At 34.5% G+C, this 27322-nt stretch overlaps 2 protein-coding genes across 3 annotated transcripts; both read right to left on the bottom strand.

The window, feature by feature from the left end:
* Positions 1-1842: 1842 nt before the first annotated feature.
* Positions 1843-14585, bottom strand: LOC133534010 (putative odorant receptor 92a). Its single transcript, XM_061873101.1, has 7 exons — positions 12979-14585; positions 9864-10050; positions 5533-5629; positions 4375-4479; positions 3715-3803; positions 2532-2598; positions 1843-2294 (listed from the first exon to the last, which is right to left on the bottom strand). Exons 1-7 carry the CDS (start codon positions 13571-13573, stop codon positions 2229-2231), a joined length of 1206 nt encoding a protein of 401 aa, XP_061729085.1. The 5' UTR covers positions 13574-14585; the 3' UTR covers positions 1843-2228.
* On the bottom strand, positions 14583-25749 carry LOC133534009 (putative odorant receptor 92a). 2 transcript variants are annotated; one of them, XM_061873099.1, is made up of 8 exons: positions 25312-25749; positions 20093-20730; positions 18316-18502; positions 17529-17625; positions 17262-17366; positions 15664-15752; positions 15435-15501; positions 14583-15199 (listed from the first exon to the last, which is right to left on the bottom strand). In XM_061873099.1, exons 2-8 carry the CDS (start codon positions 20685-20687, stop codon positions 15134-15136), a joined length of 1206 nt encoding a protein of 401 aa, XP_061729083.1. In that variant the 5' UTR covers positions 20688-20730; positions 25312-25749; the 3' UTR covers positions 14583-15133. The 2 variants fall into 2 exon arrangements, with proteins under 2 accessions (XP_061729083.1, XP_061729084.1); XM_061873100.1 differs by lacking the exons at positions 17262-17366; positions 25312-25749 and having other exon boundaries at positions 20093-21442.
* Positions 25750-27322: the final 1573 nt, after the last annotated feature.

Below are 27322 nucleotides of genomic sequence, written 5' to 3'. Positions count from 1 at the left end.
CTGTGTTCTTTAAGCCTTCTTTAACCTTAAAAACTTTAGAATAAAAACTAGATTTGGTCATTTACGTATGGAACACTAGAATATTTTGTTACCACCTGTCAGTGCAGGGTCGATATGCCATTCTCAAGATATATTTTTTTCAGCTATACGTACGTGTGCATACGCAAACGATTACAAGCATGTGTATGCACTTGTGTAGAGGACGCTTTTAAAGATTCCTGGCGTTATGAGGTGAGGTCTAGCCAATCTAACTCCGTCCAGAAGCACAGCCTCCTGATGTCTCCACAGACTTCCCGAAGTGATATTTGATTTTTTTTCTCACCTTTTATCACTTGTAACAACTAAGAAAAAATTCTCACCACTAAAGCGACTTGGTGGTAACTACTGGGAATTATTTTTCTCAGTAGTTATTGCTAAAATATTGTAGTTTTCAATAATGTAATGTGGGGACAGGTGAGAAACAAATGACAGTTTCGAAGGCCACCCCACACTAGGGTCTTTTGAGCATCGACGACTAGTCAGCGCTATGGAAAATGGCGTCGCTGCGCAGTTGCGTCAACGTTGCGTCGAGCAGCAGCCAAAGAGTTGACTAGACGCCGACACTCCGGAGACGCTAGTATGGGATGGCTCTTTCCACTGCTAACAACTTGGTGGTAATTAGTGAGTAGAGAATTTAAGCTCGTTGTATAGCTACACCTTCGCATTCTAGGAGGATTTGAGGTTTCTGGCGTTCTGGTTTAATTTACTGACTACACAGACTGTGGCGCGTTATCGGACATCTCGCATATTTCCACGTCACGGCGTCCGCCCGTCCCGTTGGACGTTCCGTTTGTTTTCCTGCATATGACTACTGTTACTTACGAATTACCAATACAAGTTGACCTCTGATCACAAATAATAGCCACGGATAGAGAGTTTAACTTATATTTAGGCAGGAGTCAAGAGAATTGTTTGTTTAAGGCGGTTCTCTCGCTGATGAGCATTACGATAGTGTTATTATGACAATTATAGATAGTGTTGATTTGAATCGAGCTACGCACTGTGTCTGTTATCACAAAGGAATATGGTGTACAACTGTCTTTATCTACACGCATATCATAACCTCTATGATGCGTTAAAATACCACAAATTACGACCAGGAATATAAGATGACAGTGCATGTTTTTGACAACAAATATCTTATTTGTGAAAATGTTATTTTTGCATATTTAAACAGAACAAGTTGCGAAAATTAGTCAGTTCTAATACGGCAATGAAAAAATGCCAACCTTATATTTGTCATAAAATCATCTCAAAATGTTAGGTGACTACATATTTAAAAATAGTTTTAATATTTTAATTGTTTAGTAATTATTTTGTACAATAGGTAATTAATTAAGTACTTAAAATTGTAAAACAAACATATTTGACTAATAATTAAAATTTTATTAATTATCTACAATGTGTTTTATTAGTGTGAATAAAAGATAAATTTTAAATTTGTTTTTTCCTCGGCTCCTGTCGTTCGTCATTGTTTATAATTTATAATTTTCTCTATATTGCTGATGTTTTGGCATTTGAAGTTGGACGTCGTTTGACGCCTTAAGTCCACTCCCTTCTTATTACAGTGCACGGATCCTACGCGTAAACCATTGTGTATACGATGATAGCAAAAGTTTCTACTTTGCCACGGTACTGAAAATAAAAAACAATCGAGGCAGAAAGCTTCGTGGTGCAAAAAAATGTGCGAAGCTTCACACTATGCGAAAGCTTACCGCATGCTTTAGTCCATATAAATGGGTCATAAATATATTTTTTCTTACTTTATACTTAACGGCACCTATTTCTTTAAATTTGTATACCCAAATCGTTAACAATTTTGACCCACTGACTGATCCTGCACGTAAATCGTTGTGTAAACGATGTTAACAAGTTTCTGCTCTCTTTGCCACGGGACTAAAAATCAAAAACAATCGGGGTAGCAGGCACGAAATCAAGGTGCAGAAAACGGGTGAATCAGTTTCACACTCTGCTAAAGCTTCAAACATAATTCGCGCGCTATCTAAAGCAATCTCATATAATCGCTAGCAAATTAAGAGTAATGAATTCAATGGATCAACCAAATACCACAATGTATTGCAAATTACGTTCGATTATGTGACGTTTGGAGAGGTCATAAACGTGGGTCGAGTGGATCTAAACGAGTCAAATTAAAATCTGTGCTCTAGAACTACAACTGAAGTGACGAACTAAGCTCGCGTAGGGCTCTCCATAGTTTTCAGAAGAGCGAAGTATGACCAAGCCGTGCTTAATATCTGTAACAAAAAAAAAGCTGTTTGATTTCGAGGTAACATTTTAACGGGGATGATGCACTTTAAAGATAGATTTTAATAACGATCATAGATGTTAGGATCAAATAGATTTGCTATACGCGTGCGCCTGTGACAGAACAAATTAAAAATTAAAACACGTTTTAAAATTCCTAACAACACACCAAAAACAATGAATAGGTAATGAAAATTGAGAATGTTGTAATATCAGAAATAGCTTACCTTTGTGAAAGCCTTCAGGTTAACGTCGGCGTAACTGTATGCCGTCAACTTGGAGGGTTTCTGTGCCCTGTAAATATTCAAACCAATGTTACTTATTTAATTAATAATCAACCTACAATAAAAATTCCCGAAAGAAGCCCTGCAATAAACCTTTTTTTTCATCCAAGACCTATAAAACCCCTCTGAGATTAAAACATCATTACACCTTATAAAACATAGCTCCCGCTGCGTCTGTCTGTATGTGTGTTCGCGATAAACTCAAAAACTACAGAACGGATTATCATGCGGTTTCCTCTTATCAATAGAGTGATTCTTGAGGAAGGTTTTGGTGTATAATTTAGGCGGGTCGCTAATAGTATCAAAATAATGTTAACACGGGTCACGCACGTACCTACCTAATGTTGCTGTTATACGCCAAAAACTAGTCTAAACTAAAGTAAAAACTAGTCAAATAAAGTTTTTGCTTCATTAACTTTCTTGTTTTATTGGAGGGAAGAAATGGACATAATTAAGACTTTTGGTAGCATACCGTGAGCGTCCATGGAGTCGCAATTTTTTTCAATTCAAAGTCAAACTAAATGTTACATGTATATTTAATATTTATATGTAAAAATTAAGTTAATGCTGGAAAACTAAATTAACGGTTGGGTTATGGGGTAGGGGTCGGTTTTGACAGAAAGACAGAATTTTTTTGATGAAACATTTTTTTTTTCACTTTTACCATCATAATTGATCGAAGAAAAAAGTGTATCTAACAACACTTATTTCAACACATTCTTTACGATTTTAATAGAAAAAAAATCATCAAATATTTTATGTTCCAAAAAGGACCCCCTTACCATACCCCAATCGTTTATTCTCTTTACAAGCATTTACATACTTTAATCATTTAATATTTACTTTAACTTTGACTTTGAAAAAAATCTGCGTCTTCAGGGCCGGAATTAGGGGAGGGCAACCGGGGCTACAGCCCCCCACAATAGCGACTTCGGAAAATTTACCTTTTTTTTGGTAAATAATTTGGTGCCAGGGAGCCTCTACTCCTTTATTGCCCGAGGCCTCCAGACCTCTAAATCCGGCATTGTGCGACTCCATGTATTTTAGAACCACGGTATGCCACCAAAAGTCCTAAGCCTTGACATAATAGCAACAGTTTTTTTTTTGTTGTATTTGTAATGTTTACCTCATTTGAACCACGTACAGATGCTTTGCTACTTTTGCGTTCACTGTATACCATTTGGAATTGTACATGGCGTTGCTTACTTCCATGCTCTGTCGGATAAAACAACATTCAATATTATCAATTAGGTATCATATGTAAGAAAAACATAGTGTAGTGTACAAAATAATTAAGGGTTAGATATGGTTTATCAGGTAAAATGTATTTAGATTTCTAGAAAAAATAGGCTTGTATTGTTCATTCTTTCATCGTAGGTAGGCAGTCTTTTCCATAGTGCCAAGAAGGCTCGTAAGTGTTGTATTGTAATTCCGGGTATACACACTCGTCGAGAGCCTCTCACCTAAATAGTGAAAAAACTTGACCCAATCGGAGAAAGGTGAGATGAGACGAGTAAGACCGAGATGAGATGAGAGCAATATGTACACACTCGTTCTCGGCCTGTCTTATGGTCTCTCGACGAGTGTGTACAGGCGGCATAAGGTTGTGTGTGACCTTTGTGTTTTTTATGGGCTCGCATGCGCTCATTGGCGTGTGGTGTGAGTGACGCTTTTTATATGACGTACAAGTTTAAAAAAACTTTGCGGATCTTTGATGTGTTTTTTTTTATTAAGTACCTACTTAAAAATTCATTATAAAATATGGAAAATATTTAAAAAAAATTACCGATGTCATAATCATGTCTCCGTAGAAACAGAGTAGGTAAATCTGCATCAGACTCATCAGCAAAAAGGAGAAGAAGGATAACATGAACCCTATGTCGCCTAGAGCCTAGAAACAAACATTAGCTTTACTACTTGATTATTAATATAATGGCATAAAATCTTTATGAATATGTACCTATACATTTCGTTACCTTAATCCACTGCAATAAGGATAAAATGTATACATATTTATGAACTCGACTTGTAAACTATTTGTTTTCTCTATGAAACAATAATGAGTGATCTATTATATTGTGATTAATATAATTAAGAACCCGTGGGGACCCCTCCCCATGTAAGTACCTTATTTTAGTCGATTATCGACATGCTTCGACCTGTTTCGACGATCGTCAAACTGAAGGCGTATTGTGATTGTAATAGGTTTTGGATTTGACCTGGATTTATTATTCAAATTCTTTTTTATATACCCGCCCGAGGGTAAACATCTCCATAGCCTATGTACGCCTGCAACTCCAGAGGAGTTACATACGCGTTGCTGACCCTAACACTCCGCACCCTCGTTGAGCTCTGGCAACCTTACTAACCGGCAGGAACACAACATTATCAGTAGGGTCTAGTGTTATTTGGCTGCGGTTTTCTGTCAGGTCGAGGTCCTTCCCCAGTGGGCTCTGCTCTAGATCTGGAATGACATCCGCTGGTCTGTGCCCTACCACACAAAGCGAGATGACATTCACAATGCCCATACCTCTCTTGTGGACGTAGTTTAAGGACATACCCGGGTCCAAACACAACTTGCAACGGGGCAATTCATAACTTGTTATTACAATAACTATTATTTATTCTAGTAAATACCACTATGATTGAAATTAAACGTAACTGTCCCGTACAAAATAATTTTCATTAACTATTTGGCTTTAAGGAGCGAGCAGTTCAAAAGCGAAGATTTTTAATAAGTTGAAACCTAAACATATTATGACTGATATATTCGAACGTACATTGATATCAGAATGACAGTATCTGAATTATAATATACGTCTCGCTCGCACCAATACATGTACGAAAGTACGAGCAAAATGCACGATAGCTGAATGACATCATTAAGATGTCATTTTAATGTCACGTCCATGTACTCGTAGGTTTGAATTAGCCTGACACATACCGTGACATTAAATCCCGTCAGGCAAATCAGGAATGAACTTGTCACGAAATTGAATAACGTCGATTTCGTATAGATGCTTTCCAATTGAATTACTGACCTGAAACCATTGAGAAAAACAAAAGCAAGTTAGTAATGGCACCCATTTTGAGACATTAAAGAGAAAATTTGTAGTATTTTTAACCGACTTCAAGATTTCAAAAGAAGGAGGTTATCAATTCGTTTGTATGTTTTTTTTTTATATATTTGTTACTCCATAACTCCGTCATTTCTCAACCGCTTTTGAAAATATATTTTTTTTATTTGAATGTATATAATATATATATATACAGATTGGTCCCATTTTTGTCAAAACTCAGTTCTGATGATGGGATCCATGAGGAATCGAGGGAACTCTTCAAATGTGAAAGGCATACATATTATTATAGTGATTTTTGTATTTTCTTTAACAAATCAAGCATTTACATTTAAAAAAGTGCCATTTGATGAAGTGGAACTGCTGATGGTGATCAGAATGGAACTCTTCAACGACTCATAGTACACGTTTGGCGATTTAGCCTCTTCGCTGTGTTTGTTAAGCAAATTAGATTTTCAAGATAAAATTTTGTCAAGTTCGAGTTTTGAAGATGGGGTCCATGAGGAATCGAGGGAACTCCTCAAATTTTGATGGCATATATATAGTGATCTTAGTATTTTCATCAACAAATCAAGTATTTACATTTGTAGAAGTGATATTTGATGAAGTGGAACTGCTGATGATGAACAGAACGGAACTCTTCAACGATGCATAGTTCACGTTTGGCAATTTGTTCTCTTCGCATGTTTGTCAAGCCGTTAGGTTTTCAAGGCACAGTTTTTATTTCTATCCTAATTAAAAAATATATATATAATTATCTGGTGCTTTATTTTATGCATGGTGTAAAATTACCTTGGTGTATCTTACCAGTCAACCATAGGGCAAATCTGAAATGTGTCAAGGTGCAGGTGCAGTGATAACCTCCTTTTCTACATAAGTAGGCGTAGGACGCCGTCTTTTTAATTTTATTGTATGAAATCCAAAATCAACAATAATCGTTCTTTCACCGATCAATCATTGAAGTCGGTTTTGTTTTCTTCAAAATTATTGATATTTCACTGATGCCTGTAAAATGTCTACCGCTTTGTTCGTTAAATGTTGTTCTATTCGTCATTTTTGTTTTCGACGTGTTAATTGATGTTAAGAAAGATACTGCAATTGGTTTCAAAATAATAAACAAATTAAAACTGTTTTTTATCCAGTACCTATAACGTCATTTTACTTAGTTAATTATTAATAAGAATGTAAATAAATAAAAAATGTTACGTGTGTAATGTATAATAAAATAAGTTGAAGAAAACAATATTATAAAATTAAATAATCTAAATTTCCAGCCTCTTGCCAGAATCCTTGAACTAACCGCTCAATTTAAAATATTCTCAATATGTTGACCATTTGCTCGTATACATGCATCGCACCTTAGCAACGTATTAAGATGTACCTACTACATTTAGATCGTTGCCGTAAGGTGTTAAATGCCCGTGTGATTCGATCTTTTAACATTTGTACATTGTCCACTTCGGCGGAATACACGTAATTTTTTATGGCTCCCCATAAAAAGAAATCCAAACACGTTAAATCAGGCGATTTCGGTGGCCATCGCTTAGGGCCGAAACGTCCGGTCACCAAATATTTCCGACAGCTTTTGACGGACTGCCACAAGGGAATGAGCAGGAGCTCCGTCGAGTTGAAACCATGTTATGTGTCTAATGTTCTCGAGCAGATTGTTGTAATATTGTAACAAAGTGCCGTTTATTAATTCTAAAAAACGGGCCGTATTCAGAGTACCGTCAATGAATACCGCGCCAATGATCATATTTCCATAAACAGCTGCCCAGACGTTAACCGAAAATCGGTATTGGTGAGCTGTTTGTCGCATTAAACGGGGATTATCTGTACTCCAATAGTGGGAATTTTTTGATTCCATAATCCATTATTAGTGAAAGTAGATTCATCTGTCCAAATAACATTTTGAGCGAATGTTATATCGCGTCTATTTATTGCCATGGCACTGATCCATAAACCACTCACAATAAGCTCGGCGCACCAAGTAATCTCGCTCCAAGATAGACTTTCAAAAATTTGTAGCCCGGGATAAGATAAGATAAGATTTCTTTATTGTCAAAGCTGTGTTTGTACATAAGTCTTATAAACATCACAAATGTCCATCAGCTTGCCCATTTCGGGCGTACAATAATAAACTAAACTAATACATGCAAACGTAAAACAATAACAATAACAACATCAAAACAATTAATTTTCTATGTACATAAAATATTCATTTAAATTATAGAAACTTTTTACTAACAGCCTTTTCTTGAGCGTGGTTTTAAATCTGATCCCATCTTGGGCCTTTATATATTCAGGCAAGTGATTAAATATTTTTATTCCTGTGGCATATGTGCTCCTGCTTAGTGCATCTTCTTGTTCTTTTTTAAAACCTTGTACACAATACTATTATGGACACCCAGTACAAGACCCGCTTTCCGTGTGCTAGTAGTTGGACGTTCTCGGAAGTGTTGAAGAATGCGCCGTTCCAGTGCTAATCTAACGTGAAGTGCTGCCCCAGGCCCTTGTACCGGCTGCAAACCGCCGGCATTGGGCAGGTTGTCCCGAACACGTTGCAGCGCCTTCACAATCAGAAGAAGCAGAATTGCCTCTCGCTTCCCCGTATTTCAAAATCATGTCACACAATTCTCGGGAATCATAATTGATTCGAGCTATTTTTTACCGGTGATTGAAAATTGACAATTTAACTGTCAATGTTAGAACTTTTCGTTTTAACCCTTTACCAGGCTAAGGGATATATATTTCCCACATGAAGCACTTCAAACATGTGTTCTATTTTCGATGAGTAAGACTGACATTCCATTGTCATTTTTGAACTCTCAGCCTGGTAAAGGGTTAAATTATCATAAAACTTTTTTAAATGAACATAAAAAGTTAAGAATGGACGATTTGATAGTTTTCAAAATAAATTTAAAATAAAAAAACCAAAAGTAGTGTGCCATTTTGTATCACTTACAAATCAAATAGTTCCTAGTGCATCTGGATAAGACGTAATTTCGATCGGTTTAAGAATATGTCTGGAGTAGCATCCCCGGTACCATGACACTCAACGACCGACGAGCGATAATTTCGCGATGGTCAGCATACATTTCCTGTTAAATTTACTTTGAATGGCTAATTTCTTCAAATTCTTGTACTTTGGAACATTGAGATATTTTAATTATGATTGCTAATGATCTAAGGAATCTACATTTTAATTTAATGCTCGTGTTATGGGAAACACCCTGTATAACTAATATCTGCAATCTGTCGACGTTATCCCACTGGAACGTCGACATGATGTTATTACAAATATTGACATTATTTGAAAAATTATAAAGAGTGTTCAATTTAAACAAGATGTATTTTACAAACTTTTTCTGTATAGGTTCTATTCTGTTAATATAAATATTATAATAGGGGATGGGAAATATTATAATTAGGCATCGGAGTTTTTATCGCATGGTAAGACTAATAGCGAGCTATGGAGTCGACATTAGCAATAAAATTCAACTCGTATTCATACTCATACTCATTCACTTATTTAATTAGTGATTTTAATTGTTTGTATACGATCCTTTAATTTTATCTTTCAGGACATAAATATTACTAATAAAAAAGATGACATTTTTTATGTATTGATTAATTTACATTCATATTATTTTCACCTCTTTTAATATACATATTGTTTATTGTTAATGAAATATCGTAATATAATCAATACAAAAAATAGTAATTATTCTTATTTGTAATATTTATATATTCAAAGACTATATTAAAGTATAGTATATAACTCGTCAAAGTTGTAGTTCTTGATTATAAAATTAAAATCACTTATTAAATAGATGAATGAGTATGAGTATGAATATGAGTTGAATTTTATTGCTAATGTCGACTCCATAGCTCGGTATTAGTCTTACCATGCGATAAAAAGTCCGATGCCTATTTATAATTATCCCAATTTAAAAAGCATATTCAACTTTTCTTCTGACATATTTACAATAGAGGACTTTTATAGTTTTAATTTCGGTAGAATGTAAAGAACTACGCATTACAATACTTATTTTAAAGGATTTGTGGTTTACGTCTCATTATTGGTGCCACATCCGTTATAGAAGTGTTTACTATAAGCATTTAGAGAAAAATAAAGAAATAAAAGTTAAGATTTTTAGATAATAAGAATATTTAAATATAATATGAGAATACAAACTGCATGATGCCGTCATGACGAACAGCTAACTTCTTAAACTCCTCCCGAAACACAATTTCGTCAAAATTACGTTCAGGAATAATGGTTTCAATGTCGTTTTGCAGCAAGCGAAACTGCGTGCAAATGCTAGTGCAGGATGTATAGAAGAGGCAGTCGGTTCCAGAAACTTGGGTCAGCACTAAGTATGCTGGAAAATAAGAGTAAATAAGTAAGTAAATAAATAATAGTTAATGACACAAACTATGTCTCCAAAGTATTGGCAGCTAACACATTGGGAGAGGTGTATTAATAGATTTAGTAGTTACTGTAAAGTTGCACTATTTACCCAAAGCACTATGCAGCCAAAAGCTCCATCCTCAAAACAGTTTCTTGTCATAAAAATCAGTTTTTCACGAATATCAAGCTTTCTGTAGCTCGAATTTTTATGTTTATGGAAACTCTTAGAACGCCATAAGGTGTGTGTACGAGTCCACAAAGGGCCGTTCCACGAACGTTGCTGCTTCAGTACTCATTCAGAATGTTTACAATATTTGGGAAAGTTCTTGTGATGCAAATGATATATTTTGTGACCTTTTTAAAGCATTTGATTGCGTGGAGCATGTAACGCTCATTTTGAAATAAGGACACTATGATCTGTCAGAAAATGCCCTAAACTTCATGTCCTCATATCTTAGGAATAAAAAATAGACAGTTATTGTAAAAGGAACCCAGTCAAGCGAAACTATAGTTAAGCTAAGTATACCACAAGGTTCGATTTTAGGTCCATTCCTGTTTTTTGTTTAAATAACTGATTTGCTCTGTATAGTAGTTACTAAAAACTTTAAGAGATGGTTCTTTTTGCCGATGATACATCATTACTTTTTAAGGTTAACCGGAAATCTAGCTGGTATAGTGTAATTAATAGCACACGTGTTGATGTACTTAACTGTTTTACTATTAACAATCTGCTACTTAATAGTAAGAAAACAAAATGTATTAGATTTTATTTGACAAATGTTAAACCAGTGGATACTAGGGTACTTTTGAATGATGAATACTTAGAGGTGGTAGATAAAACAATGTTCCTTGGTTTAACATTGGACAAAAATATACAATGAAGTCCTCAATCCACATATCAGTTTTAGCACATAAATTAAGTTCGGCCGCTTACGCCGTTAGGATAATTAGACAATTGACTAATATTAAGACAGCTCGTCTAGTTTATTAGAGTTTGTTCGGAAAGAGAAGAGTCGTGGAATGTATGGGGCCCAAAACATTCCATGTATTGGGTCCCATGACTCTATATGTATATTCAATGTAATGTCTTATGGTATTCTGGTTTGAGGCAAAGCAGCGGACATACAGACTATATTTATGTTACAAAAGAGAGCCTTTCATTATAAAGCTTAAGGGCACGTGAGTATTAAGAGATTTTGTAAAAGAAATTAATATTTTAACTGTAGCTTCCCAAGTATGTATTGTGATTAGACTCATGCACAAAGAAATGAAATGTCCATAACTATAATACCAGATTCAAAATTCAAAAATTCAAAATTCAAAAATTTATTCATATTCATATTCATATATTTATTCATAATAATTCATATTATATGTCACAATATTATTTAAAATTAATTATTTACAAAACATGATTTGTAACATTTTACATAATAATAAAAAAATAAAATTAATATTAAATCTAAGTTTTTAGGTACTTGTTTTGTACTCTAAAAACTCATTAAAGCTATAAAGCTATAAATTCTGCAAGTAGGCCTCAAGGGCTCTTTTACAAGTCAATACAACATTTATAGTAACATCATATAGTGACATGAAAAATACATAACAACATTTATAAATACAACAGCCAATACCTGGGTAAACATTACATTATAATAATCTGAAATAATAAAACCGGCCAAGAGCATGTCGGGCCATGCTCATTGTAGGGTTCCGTAGTTATTCTTCCGTCACAATAAGCTAAACTGGAGCTTAAAGTATAGTAGATTGTTAACCAAGGGATGAACTGTGGGTGGATGTACGTCTGTTTACTATAAAGGGGATTTTTTTTGCGATAACTCAAAAATAGCTAAACTGATCATGTCCGCTATAGTTTTCATTTAATGTCTTTCTTAAGCTCTACTTCCACGATTTTTTTCATATTTTTTTGACATCTGGTTCAAAAGTTAGAGGGGGGACACATTTTTTTTCTTTCAGAGCGATTATCTCCGAATATATTCACTTTATCAAAAAATGTTTATTGAAGACCCCTATAAGTTTTGAAAGACCTTTCCGACGATATCCCACAATGCAGGGTTGAAGAAAAAAAAATTACCCCCACTTTACGTGTAGGGGAGGTACCCTAAAAAAAATTTTTTTTTATATTTTATTGTACGACTTTGTCGGCTGTATTAATTTATATATCCATGCCAAATTTTAGCTTTCTAGCACTAACGACCACGGAGCAAAGCCTCGGACAGACAGACAGACAGACGGACATGGCGAAACTATAAGGGTTCCTAGTTGACTACGGAACCCTAAAAATGAGCTTGCTATCAGAAAGTTTCGTGTCCGTAAAGTACCAAAGTCATTCGTTTGGCAATGCATTTATTTTTATAACAAGTTACCTGCCGATGCTTTAGAATTACCCGTTCTAGCTGTTAAGAATTAAAAAGTCTGGTATTGAAGGCTTAGAGTCAAAGACTAACCAGAAACTATAACAAGATCGAGTAGCAATGAAATCATTGTATATTATCTAGGAGATTAATGAGTATATGTGTTGTTGACACAGTTCGGGTAAATTACGTAATAATTTTAATGAATACATGTTAATTGTAAGATGTAATGTTTTGAAAAGATGTCTGTAGCCGAGATTCTTGCCGGTTACATATTGGGATACCCTACACTAATTCAGGAGGGACTTAAATCATCTCGGGCAGAGGTGAAGGGTTTAGAGCCTGTGTAGCTTTATTTGATGTTCAACAGCGCATTATGTGGTAATATGCCTACTTAAAAAATAAACTATCTCTTTATCTTTATCCAGCTCTCTAACGAGTCTAACCATCTAACAAGTAATATCGTTTTTTGCAAAAAAAATATTTAAGTTAAAACACTTTAAAAGATAAAAAAGTAGACATACTCCCCCAAACTTGATGCACGTATACAAAAGGCCAGTATTTGATGTCATAAGGATTGAACGGATAAACAATCAGGAACGGTAGCACCAGCTCAATCTGTCCCGACTTCTTATATTCTAATCCCATGAACAATAACGGGCTCACACTAAACAATATCAGTGTAAGAGTGTTGATTACTCTCAAAGCCTTTATAACAGCCCTTAAAAACTTTTTCCCATCAACAACGATTTTCTTCTTAACTACTTCATCGTCAATATTAATATTATTCTCCATGTTCCGAAGTTGTTCGAATAATTGCTTTACTTTAACATCATTAAAAACCAGGGAGAGGGTTTTAATGTTTGCAAGCATGCATAAAGTTGTACAGGGCACTATATAAGTCAATTCGATTAGACTTTTTCCATGTAGAGCGCCCTGTATGATCCATAATATTTCGGCGATAACATCCGTGTTCAGCCAAAGGAAGTTTATTACATATAATGATCGGAATTTTATTATATGTTCGGCGGTATTCAGAATTGTACGATCCAAATATATCCCCACATATTTAAAAAGAAATTCAATTGATTTCAAAGACTCATCGAAGAGTAAAGACATTTGGAACCTCAAATCACGACTGAAGTTTTGGATTATTTTATTTGTGGTATACAAATATAATTAATATGTATTGATAGTAATGAGATCCATGTTTTACATGTTAATTAAATATGTTAATATCTACAAACAACCTATTATTGAGTCATAGCATAATTATACACATGACAAAAGATATTAAAATTGTATAATAAAATTGGTCTTCGTTTAGTTTGAGTAAATGTTTAAGTGTCGTCTTAATCTAAGTTTTATTTATAAGAATACAGACTATGATAATAAACCGTTGCCATTACGGTAGCCTGAAACACTTTCAAAAGTCTTATTTTTTGGCATTTAAAATGACCAAACAAACATTTTTATAGTAATTATAAGCTCTTGTGTTGTCCTTAGACTCAAAACTGGGTCTCTATTGTTTCCCATAAAGTTTTAAGTCATAATGTATTGCTTGTCCGCATTTTCGTTAGCCATAATTTGGTTTTTCTCAGAAACGCGTAACTTTTCAGGATTGCCATAAAACAAACCTAACATAACCTATATATAGGATAACCTAAGAAAATTCCTGAAAAGTTAACGGTTACAGAGTTATGACTAATGATAATATGACTATCATTACATTATGACTTACGATAATTACGCGAAAGAAAGTCTCTATATAAGTATCTCAATATAAAACAATCCAAATATTGTCAAAATTCTTAACACCTATGCAAGGCAAGTGAATAAACTGCTAGATTCCGCCTTTCTAACAAGTTACTGATTACGATTTGATTCACTTCGGAATAGGCAGATGGGAATAACAACTGGAAAGATTTGATTAAAGGGTCAGTCTGCTAATAAATAAATAAATGAGTAGGAGATACGATATAAGGAATATCTACCCTCATTTGTTACTTATTTGTGATAAGAAATAAGTTATAGATAATTAGTATTCACATTGACACATTGCAAATAGGTTGCCTAGTTGAATTATACCTTCCTAAGTATTTAATAGTTTTAATATTTTGATAGCCTTGTAATTTTTTCTACAATAGGTATATAATTTAGTACTTAACATTGTAAAACAAACATACCTGACTATTAATTAAAATTGTATTAACTATCTACAACGTGTTTTGTTACAGCGTGAATTATTGATAAATTATAAAGTTTGTTTTGTAGTGGCTGCGGTCGTTCGTCATTGTATATAATTTTCTCTTTATATCTTTAGGAAGAAAATCGAAATTTTGCATCGAACATTCGATTGGTTACACTTCCAAAATTATTCTGTGTTTCAAAAGGTTTTCGAACTATGCAAAAGAAAATTCCATCATCATAATTTTCCGCACTTTTTTGTCGTGTACACTAAGGACTATATGCAGACGTTGCAGCAAATGGCATGAGATTTTACATAATTGCTGGCAAAGTAAGAGAAACGAATTTAATCGATTAGTCAAATGCCACAATGTATTGCACACGTTCGATTATAAGTGACGTTTGGAGAGGCCATAAACGTGGGCCGCGTGGGTCTAATCTAAACGAGTCAAATGAAAATCTGTGCTCTAGAACTACAACTGGAGTGACGAACTACGCTTGCGTCGGGCTCTCCATAGTTTGCAGAAGAGCGAAGTATGAACAAGCCGTGCTCAATATCTGCAAAAAAAGACAGGTGTTCGATTTCAGTCTACATAGTTTAATTAGAGATCATGCACTTTAAAAATTGATACAGTTTCATTAAAGATTTTGCTTTTGCCTATGGATAGATTGCCTAGCTAAAATTGGTAACAAGTGGGGATTTTTTTTTCATGGCATTGAAGAAGCTGCGTTCGTTTCGCATCATAAATAAAAAGCAATTGTACCTAATGTTGTAATATCAGAAATAGCTTACTTTTCTGAACGCGTTCAAGTTGACGTCGGCGTAACCGAACGCCGTCAACTTGGAGGGTTTCTGTGCCCTGAAAATAATCCAAATCATTATTTATTATTAAATGTATTAATACGTGTATACCACCAAAAACATAAAATTTCCGAAAAGCCCAGCAATAAATTAATTTCTTCTGTATAGGAAACGAATACTAATTGCTTTAGTATATATTTGGATAAGGATAAGTACCTACCTCATTTGTCCAACATACAGATGCTTTGCTGCTCTCGCGCTCACTGTATACCATTTCGAATTGTACATGGCGTTGCTCACTTCCATGCTCTGTCGGATAAAACAACATTCAATATTATTATATTTGTATGAAAAACGTACTTTACCTATATACAGAATATTTCGGTTGACGTTTAGTTTATCATTTAATTAGTTACAAGCATAAAATTAGTTTATTTAATGACGACCGGTCTGACCTAGTGGGTAGTGACCCTTCCTATAAAGCCGATGGTCCCGGGTTCAAATCTCGGTAAGGGCCGCTTTTTATATGACACGCCGGAGACGGAGACCCTGACCGACTCTCTGGAGCACTCGGGTCCGTGGGATTGTTACTCCCCAACAGCTTAGTTACTCGCCACAAGCTGCCCTGCATTTTTATTATTATTATTTTAGTTTTTTATCTCTAAGTAACAGTAACATTTTACTTACTTTTTCTTTAAACAATAATACTTTAGTTTGCATTAATATTTTCAATGAATTGTATTTTATAATTGTTGATGTGCTTATTTTTGCTTGTATGTAAATTCCATGTTGACGTGTAAAAGTGCCCTTATGGTCTATTTGCTGAATAAATGTTGAAGTTGAAGAAGTTGAAGATGCTCAAAGCATAGCTCTACTTAATGAGGTGCCATGAGCAAAAACGGTGGGATGTGGGACGTTTGGGGCATGGGAGCTATACTGTAGGTGTATAAACAGTTTGTATGGTTCTCAAAAAACAAAACCCTGTTTTTTTTTGTATTTACGATTACGTAAAAATATCATATGAAATTTGATACTTACGCGTGAAATGTAATATTAGGCGATTTGATTTTATTTAGTGATGAGATATCACACCCATTCACCGCACAAATAGCCATCTTTCCTGTATTTTTATTTTACAACCGGGAGGTGTACACAAACTGACTCGACCTTGAGTACTGCGAGTCGCAGTTGAAGTGGCTTCACTAGGGATGTACGGACTTGGAATCTATGCTTGCGTTATAAATCTATGTAGGTAGTACGCTATCTCTCGAATATCGCCTTTACTTTAGTATGTTATGTGTGTATGTTATGTTGTGTATGTGTTTATTAAAATATAACAGCTAATGTCTTTAATTCTACTTGTTAGCCCAACCATTTACAGAAGTAGTTCATCGAAGAAATGGCTTTCGCCACAAGTGGTTCATTCAAGAACTGGGCATTTCTAAAAGTTATCATTTAAAGAGACGGTCATTTTGGAAAGTGATCGATTTAAAATGCATACATTTCTAAGTGGTCATTTTCAGAAATGGTGCTTTTTCAAGGTGGGTAATAATAGAATTAGGTATTGTTAAAAGTAGTCATGATGATTTTAGACATTTTGTGAGGTTGTGAGTAACTCGGACCTTCATGTTTTATATTAGTAAGTTTTTTATTGGCTCCATAATCTTGGCGTGTGGTGTGACTGGTGTGAGTGATGGTTTTTATATAACGTTCAATGAGTTAAAAAACATTGCTATTAATTTATGCGTTTTTCAAATATGAAGTATTTACTTAAAAATAAATTATGAAATATGGAAAATATTTTTAAAAAAATATTACCGATGTCATAACCATGTCTCCGTAGAAACAGAGTAGGTAAATCTGCATCAGACTCGTCAGCAAAAAGGAGAGGAAGGACAACATGAATCCTATGTCGCCTATAGCCTAGAAAAAAAAAACGCTTTACTACTTGAGTTTTAATGTAATGGCGTAAAATTAAAATTAAACGTGATGGTCCCGTTCTAAATTCTAAATCATTTAAATGAACTATTTTGTCGTTTTTAGAATCGAGCATCAAGAGAAAAACAGAACAAATGATACACATACCGTGACGTTAAATCCCGTCAGGCAAATCAGGAATGAACTTGACACGAAATTGAATAATGTCGATTTCGTATAGATGCTTTCCAATTGAATCACTGACCTAAAACCATTGAGAAAAACAAAACCTAATTGGACCGATTTTCATTTTAGTTATTGACAATGTTTTCGTCAGAATTTAATAAAATTTTGGTGGATAGGTAGATAGAGTTCCCTATTATACCCGTTCCTAAGTGCTAACCTCTTGAAGGGGTATCGGTTATAAATTATAATGCTTATGCCATCTAAAACTTTCTCTTTGTAAAAGTAAAATCAAATATTGCTTATTTATGTTTAAAGTGAAGGATTGGGTGTCTAGCGCGTTGTTATAATTTTTGAATTAGAAAGGGGATACCCTTTTATTTCAGTGCAGGTATCTCTGATAGGGAAACCCCTTCCTATAGCTAAGTCAAATGAATGGGTAAGCAATTCAAAGGGAAAGCCAATCGTTGGGGCTATTTGATAAACGACTAAGTCATTTAAAGGCTTATTTTCTGGGAAGGGGTGGAAGAGATGGGGTGAAAACGTACGGTATTTTCATAACTCAACGGAAAATTACTTTTTTTCTGAGCAAGTTTTGATATCTTATTTATTCTCTTAGAGCTCTTCAAACCAGCTCAATATTATCCAAATCTAAGGAAAAAAGAATATTCGACAACAAAATAAAAATCAGCCCAATTAGAGAAAAATAAAGACATAGAAGTGAAGATTTTCAGATAGCAAGACTATTTAAAGATATTATGAGAATACAAACTGCATGATGCCTTCATGACGAGTAGCTAACTTCTTAAACTTTTCCAAAAACTCATTTTCGCCAAAATTACGTTCAGGGATGATAGTTTCGATATCATGGTGCAGCAAGCGAAACTGCGTGCAGATGCTAGTGCAGCATGTATAGAAGAGGCAGTCGGTTCCAGCGAATTGGGTAACCACTAAGTTTGCTGGAAAATTAGATTAAATAAGTGAGTAAATAAATAATAATATGACACAAAATATTGTACCCTGTAAATCAAATACACTGTAACTTTCATAGACACAGTACTGTAGATAAAGTGTATTAGATTCACAGATGGTATAGTTCTTAGCTTTGTAGCTGGCCCCCAACGGCTTATCCTTTGTCTATTGTTAACTAAAGCCGCGCGTGCCACTTACCTGCAAAAAAAGGGCCGGGTAACTTTACCCGGTTATTTAATTAGAATTCCTATGGTAATTGAAATAAGATTCAAAATGAACAAATGGAAAAATAATTTCTGATTTCTTGTGTGGTCCCTATACGGTCACTGAGTGCCGGCGAGTCGAACGATACCGAACCAGTCTAAAATGTGTCCTCGATATGCGGAACAAAGGCGCGTTATTGGAGAGCGCACCGTTCACTGGTTTTTTGAGCGTTGGACTAGCCCGCGCTCAGGTGCCAATTAGAATTATACGACCCTTTTATTTGCAGGTCAGCTACAAAGGTAACAACTGGTTAGCTTTAACAGTGGAAGAGTTTTATAGTAGATTTAGTATCTCCTGGAAAGTTCCGCTATTCTCCTAATTTTCCTTTTGGCTCCATCCTCAGAACAGTTCATATCAAAAAAATCGGTTTTTGGGTCTAAATTCTTTTCGTGGTAGTGTTTTTTCTCCCTAAAAATGAGACGGAGTGTAGTTTTTTTGTATGGGATAATTTTTAGTTTTAATTTTTCTCGGATCAAATTCTACAGCTATGCAATAGCACTAGACTCTTTTTTTATATTTACATATTTGTTAGAAGCCACCAATACAAGCGTGACAGTGTGGTCAGAAACATGACAATGAAAATAATTTTCCCCCTTTTACCATTTATCAAGGTTTTTGTGGCTCCAATTATGTTTATATTTGAGTAAAAAATATAGAGAATTTGTGACTACTTACATCCCATACATTTATTCATATGCTTAACCGATTTCTGTGAACTTTGACCTTGAATAAATTCCGACCCATATACGAGATTTTCTGACCCGTGTGAAATCGCCTTTTCATACCAATGTAGTCCTCATTTTCCTCTCTGGATACTAACGTTATTGAAAATATGTTGACACTTTTTGTTGTATATCAACTACAGCTATAGCCCTACGTTTGATTTTTTTCGAATTTTTAATTATAAGAATTAGGAGAAGTTCAAAATTTGTATGAATGAAATCGCTTTTTCGCTCCTAATTTAAAAAAAGTCAAACGTAGGGGCATATTTATGGTTAATATATATCAAATTATGTAAAAATATTTTCCATAATGTCAATATCCAGAGAGGAAAATGAAGACTACGTTTGTATGGAGAAACGGCCGTCCCCTTTCCTCTTAAGGAAACATTTAGAACGCCAAAATGAAGGTGTGTGCTCTGATTCTGGGATTGATGCGCATTATGTGGTAATATTAATATGCCTACTTAAAAATAAACTATCTCTTTATCTTTATCCAGCTCTCTAACGAGTCTAACCATCTAACAAGTAATATCATTTTTTGCAAAAAAATATTTAAGTTTAAAACTTTAAAAGATAAAAAAGTAGACATACCCGACCAAATTTGATGCATGTATACAAACGGCCAGTATTTGATGTCATAAGGATTGAACGGATAAACAATCAGGAACGGTAGTACCAGTTCAATCTGTCCCGACTTCTTATATTCTAATCCCATGAACAATACCGGGCTCACACTAAACAATATCAGTGTAAGAGCGTTGACTACACTCAAAGCCTTTATAACAGCCCTTAAAAACTTTTTTTCTTCAGCAACGATTTTCTTCTTAACTATTTCATCGCCAATATTAATATTATTCTCCATGTCTCGAAGTTGCTTGAATAGTTGCTTCACTTTATCGTCATTAAGAAGCAGGGAGAGGGCTTTTATGTTTGCAAGTATGCAGAATGTTGTACAGGGCGCTATATAAGTCAATTCGATTAGACTTTTGCCATGTCGAGCGCCCTGTATGATCCATAATATTTCTCCAGTTACATCCGTGATCAGCCAAAGGAAGTTTATTATATACAAAGATCGAAATTTTATTATATGCTCGGCGGTATTAAGAATTGTACGGTCCAAATATATCCCAACAAATTTAAAAATATAATCAATTGATTTCAAAGACTCGTCGAAGAGTAAAGACATTTTGACCTTCAAATCACGACTGAATTTTTCGATTATTTTATTTCTAGTGTACAAATATAATTAATATGTATTGATAGTAATGAGATCTATGTTGTACCATCAGGTTCAAATTTGTAGGGACAATTTAGGAATGATTTCATTCATAACTTGTCCAAGCACTTTTGAACCCTACTATACATGTTAATATCTACAAACAACCTGTTACTGATCATCTGAAGCCCATCATGGTCCTGTGCTTCAATCCCGGTAAGGTGTTTGTGTTATTTATCTATAAATATGTATATACTGTCGCCTAGTACCCATAGTACAAGCTTTGCTTAGTTAGGGGCGAGGTTGATCTGTGTAAGTTGTCTCCTGATATTTATTTCTTTTAATATCTGAGTAATAGCATAACAAAATTAAACATATTAGAATTGTATAGTAAAATTGGTATACGTTTAGTTTGAGTAATGTTTAAGTTAATTATTGTTTTTTATCCACTTATAATTTATTATTTTATTTGATACACTAGCAGCTCTTGGAGCTGATGCGTGTATATCACAGCACTTGTGTTTATTTAGCACTTTTTAACATTCTAAAATGTGTATCTAGTCTATTTTTAAAGAGTTCACCGACGGTGCACTAACAACATTTTCTGGTAGAGAGTTCCACACATTTACTACACGATTTGGTAAGAAGTTTTTCCTAGGGTTGCTAGTACATGGAGGTTTGATTAGTTTTTAGTATTCTCTCAACCTTACATTCTGCCTTGATATGTTTAAACATATTAGAATTGTATAGTAAAATTGGTATACGTTTAGTTTGAGTAATGTTTAAGTTAATTATTGTTTTTTATCCACTTATAATTTATTATTTTATTTGATACACAAGCAGCTCTTGGAGCTGATGCGTGTATATCACAGCACTTGTGTTTATTTAGCACTTTTTAACATTCTAAAATGTGTATCTAGTCTATTTTTAAAGAGTTTAATACTTGATTAATTCTCGGAATAGGCAGATGGGAATAACAACTGGAAAGCTTTGATTAACATAGTAGTGTCCAGACAAGATTTTATGTCTCAATAAGATCGCCTCGCTTCCTTCTGTCCTCCAATGTTGTAAGACCTAATTCCTGGAGCCGTTCTTCGTATGGCTTGTCTTTCAATGAAGCAACCATTTTAGTTGCTCTTCGCTGTACTTTTTCTAGCAAAGTGATGTCCTTTTTTAAAGTAGGGGGACCATATCTGGAAAGCATACTCAAGTAAAGGACGCAGGTATGACTATTCTAATAAATGGATCCTTAGTAATTGCATGGAATGCTTTTCGGATCATATACAGCATAGAATTTGGTCTCTTGGTAATTTTGGTGACATGCGTGTCCCATTTTAAGTTATGTCAAAGCAAAGTAAATACCTAAAGATGACTGTCAACCTCCATATGATACCGTTTTAATGTAAGATTTTTTTTGTAAGAATAACTACAATGACAATAAATCGTTGCCATGATTTATTTATGTAGCCTGGATCACTCTTAAAACCCTTATTGTATGGCTTTTAAAACTACCAAACATACATTTTTATAGCAGTTATAATGGGCCCTACTGCCCTAGTCATAATGGGTCATCTAGCATATTAGTAGAAAGTAGAACATTTCTTTTTCTTCTAACAAACTATCACCTGGCTGACGGGACAGAGTAACAACAAAAAAAGGTGATCCACCCTTATCCACATGTGCATAAATATTGCTACTGTCTGAAACTTTGGAAGTTTAGGAAAAAATAGAAGCTTTTCCGCCTATTTACTATTTAACAAAATACTTAGACTCAAAACTATCTATCTCAATACACCTATCTACTCTAAACTAATCCAAATATTAACAAAACCCTTAACACCTATTACTCAAAAGAACGCAATCTTAGAACAAATATAGTCAACTAGGCAAGTCAATAAATTGCAAGAATCCACCTTTCTAACAAGTTACTGATTATGGTTTAATCATTTGATTAATTCTCGGAATAGGCAGATGGGAATAACAACTGGAAAGCTTTGATTAACGAGTCAGGCAGCTAGTAAACAAATTGCCTAAGCACTAGTCCGGCCGCGAATGCGGGGATTGTAGTACAATAACAAGAAACCCCTGAGGATCCAAATGTTGACCCGCTAGTTGGTAATGCCATAGACACAAGCTTCTGAGCTTTTCAGAATGAATAATTTATAAGAAAAGGTATTGTCTCAGTACTCATGTGCAGGTAACTAAATGAAGCACGAAAGGAACCTATGTCTTTTTTTATCATCATCATCATCATATTAGCACTTTATCGACCAATGCTGAGCATAGACCTCTCTTCTCCCTTAATCGTACGTCACTTATCCAGATTCTGAAGTTATCTTATACAGAAGTGACCGGCAATCTTCCGTATGCCGTTCACCAGCGAACAAATGAACGCCAGGCGCTTCTTTATTCCAACTCTCTTTCTGCCTGTTCGTATTCCTTTTCTGAATCCCGTCGCCTAAAAGAGAAGCGTTATATTTAACATGTATTGTGTATTTATGTGTCAGTCGGTAGCATCGTAGCTCCGAAACCATTTTTCCACTCCGTTTTGTGCTGCTTTTTTAATCTAAAGAGATTTTGCCAATGTTTAGTAAAAGTGTGGAGGATCTTATAAGCTAATTTGATTTTTGCAATTTTCATTGAATATTATTTTGACCTGTTATAAGAAAGCTTGCTAAATATTAAAAGTGCGCGCCATTCTCGAAAGCCTTAATGGTAGTACAAAGCACGGCATATTCCGTGACGACACGCTGGGACAGCTCCTCTCCACGTTACCACCACCGTTTATCTGTCTGCTATGGTAATGGGGAAGGCACTTTTCATTTTACTGTGGCTTTGAATACTTGAGATCAATTAGGAGATAATCTTCGGTGTTTTACGTTTAGTAGTTTTGGTATTTAATTACGTGAGATGAAATTAAATCAGTACCCCTAGTGTAAATTTGATCGACATCATAACGTGACGAACGCGTTTGCGTTAAGTCTCATTTTGTATAGGATTTTGAGTTTCCAAAACGTCCCGCTTGGCGCGCTCTGTCTAAATCCAATACAAAATGAGACTAAACGCAAACGCGTACGTCACGTTTCGCTATCGACTAAATTTACACTAGGGGTACTGATCAGGTCTTACGTATTTTTATACCTCTATTAAGATAAAGTATAAAAACCATTGAACCTACTACAGTATTAGTGACCGAAGTGACGTGCCGGTTAGCAGTCTTGCATTATTCGAAAGCTACTTAATAGTCTTCGAATCTTTTAAAGAATCATAACCGGACTTGATATCAATTGAAATCTGTATGGGATTATTCCCACGCTACCTGCGCGTTGTGCATTTATAAAAACCTTATTAAAAAGGGCTGGTATTTAACTGATCACCAAATATAGTAAAATTTAACATAAAAAAAAAAAAACATTTTTACCGGCATAAATAGCCATCACCAAAATTAAAACTCCATTTTAATGTTGAAAGGATTACCAATTTTTTTTACAGTTGGCTATCCTATTAAAGCAAACGACACCAAACTAATTATTGTTAGCCCAAAAATAGTAAATCCTAACCAAAATTAAAACTCCATTTTAATGTGAAATAATAACCATGTTGTTTACATCTTGCTATCCTTTTAAAGCAAATAACACTGTAATAATAGGTAATTGCTAACCCAAAAGTGGTAAATGATCACCAAAATTAAACTCCATTTGAATATCAAATTATAACCATTTTTTTATATCATGCTATCCTATTATTAAAAAAAAAATTACTCCAAAGTAATCATTGTTAAAAAATAGTCAATAACCACCAACATTTTTAGCACTTTTTAATTCAAAATTTCATGCCAATATTTAATAATTCGTTATCCTATTGAATTAATTAATCCAATTCGTCACATTTTGCTAGTAGCATTTCGTTTCTGTAACGTTCGCAGTTCTAACCTAACGTAACCCACTTTTCTAGTAGCATTTCGTTTCTGTAAGGGTCGCAGTTCTAACCTAACCTAACTCACTTTTCTGATAGCAGTTCGGTTCTGTGAGGATCGCAGTTTAAAGTGTTCAAACCTGTTAACCTAACCCACTTTTCAAGTAGCATTTCTTTTCTGTAAGGGTCGCAGTTCTAACCTAACCTAATCCACCTTTCCGATAGTAGTTCGGTTCTGTGAGGATAATTTTACTTTATTTGGTAATATGTATACATTTTATGTTAATCATAGTGGTTTATTATTTAGGTGAAAATATCGCATTAATTTGCTCAAGATTTGGTCAACACTCATTATATTTGTTGTTTGAATGTAATTTAAAGTGCAGCCTTAGCAAACATGCTTAAACAGCTAGTACTTGTTTAGTTTAGTGTAGTATATTTTTTTGGTAAGACATTTTTTTTAAATTCAGGATACCAAAGTATTATTTTGTGGACATTATAATTATAGCCTTAAAAAAAAGTCACTTCTGTTCCTGTGAGATTAGAATAATGGACCCTAAATTCTGATTGTAACTTGTACCGCCTAAAACCTATCACAACATAGTTTTGGCTTATTCCAAAATTGTGAACATTTATTTCACCAACGTTTTATACAGAATATACAAGCTAGAACGTAAACCTGTGTATGACCCAAGGTAGTGTACGCGAGTGTACAGTGGCTCCCTAATGTTCCGCATCCATCACGGCGTGTGCTGTATAATTAGTCACTGGACATTTCCCTTACTGGTGCGATTAAAAACCGATAGCCGGCGGCGACGAACGCGCTGCTAACTGTAGGGATGGCTGGGTATAGCAGTGTGCGTGTTGAAGAAAATTCTCAAAATTGTCGTAAATTCCTAGAAACTTTCATGAGAATGTTATGCAAGTTTCCACTTAGAAAATTTTCTCTCAGATTAGGCGTTATTAATGAATGTCTGAGGTTCAGCGAGAAGATGGATGTTCGTCCCGCCTCTGTTTGATATATGCCACAATGTTTTTATTATTGATGTTTAATTTAAAATTCTTCTGCGAGCCCTATGTCCCTAATGAGAGATAACAGGATTATTACAATTTAAACATTTCTCTGATTGTATATGTCTAGATTACCTAGGTTTAATCTGTATTTTCACAGTGCTTTAGTTTTTGCATTTTCTGAGACTAGGTCTTTTTCGATATAGTCGTTCTTCACTACTCTTTACAACCCTATTCTCGTGCCGCCCACCATACAAAATTATAGCTGAGGAAGTTTGAATTAATTGCATTTTTTAATTGGGTTAAATTTCATTTATACGATTTTTTTCGAGAATAAAGAAATGCTACTTTGTTTGTTTCAATGAAAGTTGAAATTTCATTGAAACAGAGTGTACTTACATCGTGATGTACATTGAGCGGCACAAGGCTATACGGAGGTATTTATTGTGTCTCATTTAATCGATCTGAAAAATATTCCTATTTTGATTTACAAAAATATATATTTGGTCAGCGAAAATGGATAAAATAAAACCAACGCAACAATTAAACAGCCGATTAAAAAACTAGTATATATGGGATGTTTTAAGCATTCACTTGGTATGTGTATTGTTAGAAACGTTTAGATATTTGTTGTATTTTGTGATAAACGGGAAAAAAATGGTGAAACCTTACAAAAGTGACGTGCGTTTTCCGCACATGACGCACGAGGCGATTCAAGCTCCAAAACGACAATCTTTAAAACATTTGGAGTATGGCGTGTAAGTGGAATGAAATATCTTAATAAGTTTTAAGATATTTCATTTCACTTACACGTCAGACTCCAAATTTTTTATATGTTACCATGCGTAGAAAATATAATATTGGTGTAGACTAAGGTTTCACAGCAAATTGAACACACCTTATAGGTATAGGCATACTTACCTTATGAACTTCATCTTTGAGTTCTACGTATTATATTTTAAATGTAGATGCCAGTTTAATTCAATAAATGCCTTTAGAAAAGTAATTGAAAATCGTTAACATTATATAAGTAGACAGGCTTAAGGTACCATTTCTATTCAAACTGCACCAGTATTGCGGTAGTCCATTGCTGCTTCAATGCAAAGAATAAGGTAACAATCCATAGTGTGGAATAAAAGAAGGAAAAAACTCTATGTATGAAAAGTGTCCATCAAAAAACATTAAATAGGCGGCACCACAATACACCGAAATCAAATGTCATAGACCTAGTATTTATATAGATGTGCTATACGCGTGCGCCCGTGAGGGACAGAGCATACGCAATGCGACAAAATTAAAAACACGCTTAACATTCCTAACAACATACCACAAACAACCTACGTAATTTGGTCGGGTTATTTGTTGCCTCTCCACCATTTTACCTCTATGTTATTAAACCTCTATGGTTCATGTAATCCATGAGCCTACCTAGGGCCATCGGAGAGATTAGGAACTATTATTTAAAGCTGAAAGCTGGTCACTTTTGCAATAGTTCTGCCATAAAAGATTTTTTCTTTTTAATTCCACACTCCATAGAATAAGGAGGTACAATAGTGTCTTAGGTGGTAAGTGACAATTAGTTGCTTATTCTAATACTATTTGTACTATACAGGTTGTATTAGCACGCAAAAATCTTAAAACCACTACAAATCTGCCTGTACCTACCTATATCTTCAGAG

The sequence above is a fragment of the Cydia pomonella genome, unplaced genomic scaffold (assembly GCF_033807575.1).
Source record: "Cydia pomonella isolate Wapato2018A unplaced genomic scaffold, ilCydPomo1 PGA_scaffold_33, whole genome shotgun sequence".
Lineage (NCBI taxonomy): Eukaryota > Metazoa > Arthropoda > Insecta > Lepidoptera > Tortricidae > Cydia > Cydia pomonella.
Note: the sequence above shows the minus strand (reverse complement) of the source record. Positions and strands in the feature narration are given on the sequence as shown.

Excerpts from the sequence above, each read along its gene's own strand:
- LOC133534010 (XM_061873101.1), bottom strand. The coding sequence starts at position 13,573 with ATGTCTTTACTCTTCGATGAGTCTTTGAAATCAATTGAATTTCTTTTT. Across the intron at positions 5,630-9,863 it reads CGTCATGACGGCATCATGCA|GTCAGTAATTCAATTGGAAA; the intron begins GTTTGTATTCTC and ends CAATGGTTTCAG. Across the intron at positions 2,295-2,531 it reads ACCTGAAGGCTTTCACAAAG|ATATTAAGCACGGCTTGGTC; the intron begins GTAAGCTATTTC and ends TTTTTGTTACAG.
- LOC133534009 (XM_061873099.1), bottom strand. The coding sequence starts at position 20,687 with ATGTCTTTACTCTTCGACGAGTCTTTGAAATCAATTGATTATATTTTT. Across the intron at positions 17,367-17,528 it reads TGACGGGATTTAACGTCACG|GCTATAGGCGACATAGGATT; the intron begins GTATGTGTATCA and ends TTTTTTTTCTAG. Across the intron at positions 15,753-17,261 it reads GAGACATGGTTATGACATCG|AGCATGGAAGTGAGCAACGC; the intron begins GTAATATTTTTT and ends TTTATCCGACAG.